The 5,453-nt window shown below is 39.2% G+C and overlaps 1 protein-coding gene across 1 annotated transcript; it reads right to left on the bottom strand.

The window, feature by feature from the left end:
- Positions 1–2,127: 2,127 nt before the first annotated feature.
- LOC119736762 (putative nuclease HARBI1) lies at positions 2,128–3,010 on the bottom strand. The gene is made up of 2 exons (XM_038210773.1): positions 2,417–3,010; positions 2,128–2,262 (listed from the first exon to the last, which is right to left on the bottom strand). Exons 1-2 carry the CDS (start codon positions 3,008–3,010, stop codon positions 2,128–2,130), a joined length of 729 nt encoding a protein of 242 aa, XP_038066701.1.
- Between the last annotated feature and the right edge of the window lie 2,443 nt (positions 3,011–5,453).

Here is a 5,453-nt window from a genome sequence, read left to right as displayed (position 1 = left end):
GGCTCCCAATTTTTGTGTACAAAACCAACCGAACATTGGTGTTGAAAACCGTCAACAGAAGAGCGAAAGTGGTTATTATTTCCCCAAGGCATAGAAGGGAAAGCCACCCATCGATGTAGGTAGTAAGCTCCAAACTGTGTAATTACATAATTCAATAGTCGGCACGTGTTCGAAGTCGTCTTTCAGTAACTACCAGGGCATGCAGGGTGAAGTTATGAAGAGCGCCATTTATTGAAAAGTGAGTAGCGGAGCACCGGCAGCTTAAAATCGCTATACCGAACAATCACTATTACAACGATTACAAACATTTTCTGTGCCGGATCCAGTGATGTTCGTTATTGCGTCGTTCCACTGTATATAAAATTCAAGCCTTCGTCACGATGACGTCATCATGTGACGTCATATTAAGGGCTAAAGGCCAATATCTACAGAACTAATTGGTCCTGATCACTCTACCACATACATGTATTCAGTACTCGTTACTCGCATGGGCGTCGCCAGAATTTTTTCTAGAGGGGGGCAAAAAAAAGTTTGCCAAAAAATGCTTGTATTTTTCAACACATTCTCGATTTATCAGTTTTAGAGGGGGGCAGGGACATTTCCCCCCCCCCCAACTCATTAAATTTACACCACTTTGTCTTCGCGCCTCTTTTTTTTTTTTTTTTTTTCCCTTCCTTTTTTTTTTTTTGGCTTTTCCAGGGGGGGGGGGGGCAAGTTCCCCCTTGCCCCCCCCCCTCGCGACGCCCATGGTTACTCGTACTCAACAAGTGCACGTACTCCATTCGTTTGCACTACATGTACACTTCCTGGCTCTAAATGACGTCACACTTGGGTACTCTTTAGTAAAGTTCAAGAAAGCACAAATTTATGCCAAGGAAACTTAAATGCCATAAAATGTATGAGTGATATGTTTAATCATATTCCCTTCAGTTTTTGTGAACATGTACAAGGTAAAATCTCACTGTTCTTTTTACATAGTTCCCCAGAACACCATATTTTGCTGAGCAATTTAAACACTGTATTTTTTTGTTGTTGCAATTTCCAGCAAAACTGAATGTTGTGTTTACAAATCCACGCTACAGACACTGATCTCATACAGTGGGTTATGTAAGGTTTGTAAGGTTAGGGAACAGGTTGATTTTTTTGAGTGTGCAATTCTATGCATGTAGATCACTGGGTACATGGACATATTAATTTAAAGGGCCTATGTCATGTAATTTGATGCAATCCTTGATAACGTCAGATTTATTTTTTTTGTGGGCATTTTGGTGACTTTTGGATTTTGCTAATGCAAATTTCAACATTCATGGACAAAAATGTAATGTCATTTCAGGCAAAAAGCTTAATGGTACAGCTATCTCAGAACCAGAAGTTTGAAAGTTGAACAGAAAACCACTACACTGAACAGTGTCTTCTTGAAATGAAATCACATTAATCATATACAGTGCCCTATTTGTCAGGAAAGGCATTGACAATTTTGACTATTTTTTTAAACAGGCAAAAGTGCTCTCTTCAAAACATTTTATCCAAAAAGAATGTCCAGTATTTTCCATCCATTTAAAGCCAATATACAACATTTGCAAACATAAACAATACCCCCCCCCAAAAAAAACCCACAAATTATTTTGAAATACCATACTGTACTTTTGAAAAATGACAGTCAAAAGCATGCTGTAAAATCCTGGCACTATGATGTACTGTCATTTAAAAAAAAAGCGGTATTTTTGTATCAATTTGCAATGATCAGCCGACCAGCGTTGAGAAAAAAGGCCCAATTCACCATATTTACATGTAGATTTGCAATTCGCATTTTGCTTGCAGTCGATTACACACATGAGAACAGGTACAAGCTAATGATTTCCCAATATCTATAAATTGCTCTGTTTCATCATTAGTGGGGTCAGGGAACCAGACTGCTGGAAACGGATTTTTTTGGTGTGGATTTTCCAGCATATACCAACACAAAACTTCAACAATTCTGTGCAACAAAATTTTCTGTAAAATACTAAGCCACTAAATTCATTAATTTTTGAAAATTACAGCAGAAGCGAAAGTTGTATATTCCCTGTGAGAGGAGTGGTTACACATTATATGTTGTGGGCTCTTAACTTAATTTTGAGGTTGAGTTTAGATGCCAATGCCTGCCAGTGAGTCTCTCTTGTCTTGAGCACTTGAGGATGCAGGTTCTTCAAACTCTAGTTGATTGCAGTCGTCATTTACCAGTGCAGCGCTCTGGGCATTCTCCAATTCTGCATCATCCAGCTTTTCATGGACAATAAGAAAATTATGCAGAATACATGCAGCTGTCGAATGGGACATTTTCTAATTTGAACATGTCAATATGGTGCAGCTGCCTCCATTTGCACTTGAGAAGCCAAAATGCTCTCTCAATGTGAGAACGAGCTGGACTATGGACAGTGTTGAACTTCTTGTGCTCCTCTGTGAGTCCGCCATCATCTCGATAGGGTGTCATCACATCAATGCTTAGAGGGTATGCTGTGTCTGCAAGCAAGTGCACTGTTGGAGGAAGAGGATTTGCATCCAGATGAGACCGAAGGTCGCTTCGCCTGAAAACCCGGGAATCGTGGACAGATCCAGGGAAGCCACAGCACATGTCTGTGAAGTATAGGTCGCTTGTACAGACAGCCTGCAGCTGGATACTTGCATATCCTTTCCGATTGATGTATGAGGCCCTATTGTTCTTGCTGTCGGGTGCTCGTACAGAGATATGGGTGCCATCAAGGCAACCCACAACTGCAGTCAACCCTGTTTTTCTGTGAAACTCATCTGCAATGCTTTGCAGTTTTTCATCGCAGGGCCACCTAACATATGATTGACGAAGTGCCTGAATAGACTGCACGAAGTTGAGGAAGATGCGATGTAGTGTGTTCTTTCCCATGTTAAAAAGATTACCAACGCACCGATAGCAATCAGGATTTGCCAACATCCACAAGGAGGCATAAAGCCGCTCCTCCAAGGAGTGCTCGGTGCGGCTAGTTATATACGGCATCATTTCTTTACACAGGGCCTAAAGAAAGAATGTACATGTATGCACATTTAAGGTTGAGAAATTTAGTCAACAAAAACACTTTCCTGATTTAAAGGGAACATACAACATTTGCTCTTGCTGCAATTTTTTTTTGGTAATAAATGGACTTGGGATATAAGAATGTTATTTGCAAATGACTAAAACTGACTTGTTTCACGTTTTGGGCTTGAAGATGCTGGAAAAACCAAGAACATCACGTTCTTGTAGTCTGGTTCCCTGACCTACTTAAGATGAAACTGAGCAGTTTGTTGACTTTGGGGAATTGTAAGGTCAGAAAATCAGGCCAGAAGACTTTTACCCCTACACAGGCGTGTAATCAACACACAGAAAATGCGGGAAAACAAATAAGGAAAAATTAAAAACAGTTTTTGAAAAAAGCCAGCTTTCTCCAACGCTGGTCAGCCGAAAAGCCGAGAAAAGCACAATTTTTCTTGAAAATGTCAACACACCAGGCATGCCAGGATCCACGATTTTACAGGGTTTTTACAATGTCATTCCCTTACAATCCAGTAAGATATTTTGTGTTATATAACCGACATACAGATCCTTGTCATTTGATTGGTGGAACTCACATCACGTGGCATTCGTTATTGCTCCCATTCATGCCGCGGCTCAAAAAGTACTATCCGCCCATGGGGAATGGGAAATACTATTCAACAGTTAGGATCATGACGCGGTATTTGTGTGCAAATGCATGCTGGCGTGCGCGTTCAGCGTTGCGCGTAGCGCGTATTGTTCCAAAGAGCCAGCGCTACAGCGTTAGGTTCAAACATTTTCGTGAAGGGGTGGTTTGGAAGAGAGAAATACATTTTCCTCCAGTTTTGTATTGAAAAAAGTTCAAATATATCAAATGACAAGGATCTATATGTCAGTTATATAAAACAAATATTGAGTGGCTTTAAATTGTGAAATGGGAGGAATATTATCGCTCGGTAAAATCTGGACTTTTCCAGTTCACTCGGCTACGCCTCGTGAAATGGAAAAGTCCAGATTTTACCTTGCGATAATATTCCTCCCATTCCACGCTGAGCCACTCAATATTTGTATAATAATATGCTCCTTTTGTTTTTGGATGTTTGCAAATGTTACATTTTCCCTTTAAGTGGAAAAAAATGTTCTTTATGGCTAAATCTAATTATTTTCATTTTGCATACATGGACATACAGACTTTAATTTGTTAAATTTGTCTTGAAATTGTTCAATACACAACCTTGGAGGCAAGTCACATCAGTCTTGGATGAGATACATGCATGTTGCATGGGCGAGGGGAGTTTGAAACAGTTGTACCATAATAGACGGGAATCCGTGATTCAAGCTTTGTCATTTGTGGAAGTTGGCCAATCCTGAATCTCTTCTGTTAAAGAACGGTGGTGGGACATTACATAGTGCCAGAACTTAAGGTATTAAAAACATGCAAAACGAGCAAATAGACTGGCACCAGAAACGACCAGTCCAACACTGCTTCAGTACTGCATCAATCAACCATGCTAAAAGTATTTAACAAACGTGGTATGAACCGGAAACTAGTCTCATTTTACTTCACATATCTGCATAGTCAACCACCAGACTAATGACACTGAATTAAGAGATCTGTCTTTTATAAATAGTTGGACCATGGATGGATATACCAGTCTAATCGTTAGCCTCATTTTGAAATCACTTGACTTCCTGCTCTTCAAAATGTTGAAGAATAAATCTCCTTTAAAAATTGAGTGGAGTCTGCAAACTTGGTTGGTGAAATACTGAGGAGCTTTTCTTTTGCTCAATGGAAATTTTGGAGAAATTTGCTGACTAAAGAGTGAGTCGAGTCAAGTTGACCTGATTTAACTTTGCACGTTTCAGAACACTCCAGAGCCCTGTCTGGGACATCACACATTATTTATGAGCTTTTATTCCAATGAATTTTAAGGTTTACACTCCCTCATTTAAAACTGTTTTCCCCATTTTAAAATAGTTACATTATTTATAGAATATTTCTTGTAACTTACTTATTTCTTGTTACTAACTTATTAAATTGCATCTTTCTAAATAGAAGTTGATATGGATGAAACAATGTTTTGCCATCTGTAATTCATGATTTGTTGATTTTTATTGAAAGAATCTTTTAAAAAGAGTTGGATTGTAAATATATGTCAGTGTAACTGGAGAGTCAAGTGCATTTTTAAAGTAGTCTCTCACAAAGTACGAAATGTTTCTCAGTCCCAGATTTATGCATGCTTTGTCAACATTTTTGACTGACCTTTGAGATAATACCAATGTCAGTTCTAGCGTTCCACTCGGTAAAGAGCTAGCCTTAAGACTTTACGACTTAAAGACGATAGTATACTCATGTAGACCTGTTAGTGTACGGTCACATCTGGAAAATATGGGAGTTCTTTTCTATCGATCGTTATAAAGAGGGTGA

The sequence above is a fragment of the Patiria miniata genome, unplaced genomic scaffold, assembly GCF_015706575.1.
Source record: "Patiria miniata isolate m_02_andy unplaced genomic scaffold, ASM1570657v1 HiC_scaffold_3, whole genome shotgun sequence".
Taxonomy (NCBI): Eukaryota; Metazoa; Echinodermata; class Asteroidea; order Valvatida; family Asterinidae; genus Patiria; species Patiria miniata.
This window is presented reverse-complemented; position numbering and strand designations above follow the sequence as displayed.

Coding starts and splice junctions, on each gene's coding strand:
- LOC119736762 (XM_038210773.1), bottom strand. CDS start 3,010: ATGCCGTATATAACTAGCCGCACCGAGCACTCCTTGGAGGAGCGGCTT. Junction 2,263..2,416: donor AGCACAAGAAGTTCAACACT/GTCCATAGTCCA, acceptor GTCCATGAAAAG/CTGGATGATGCAGAATTGGA.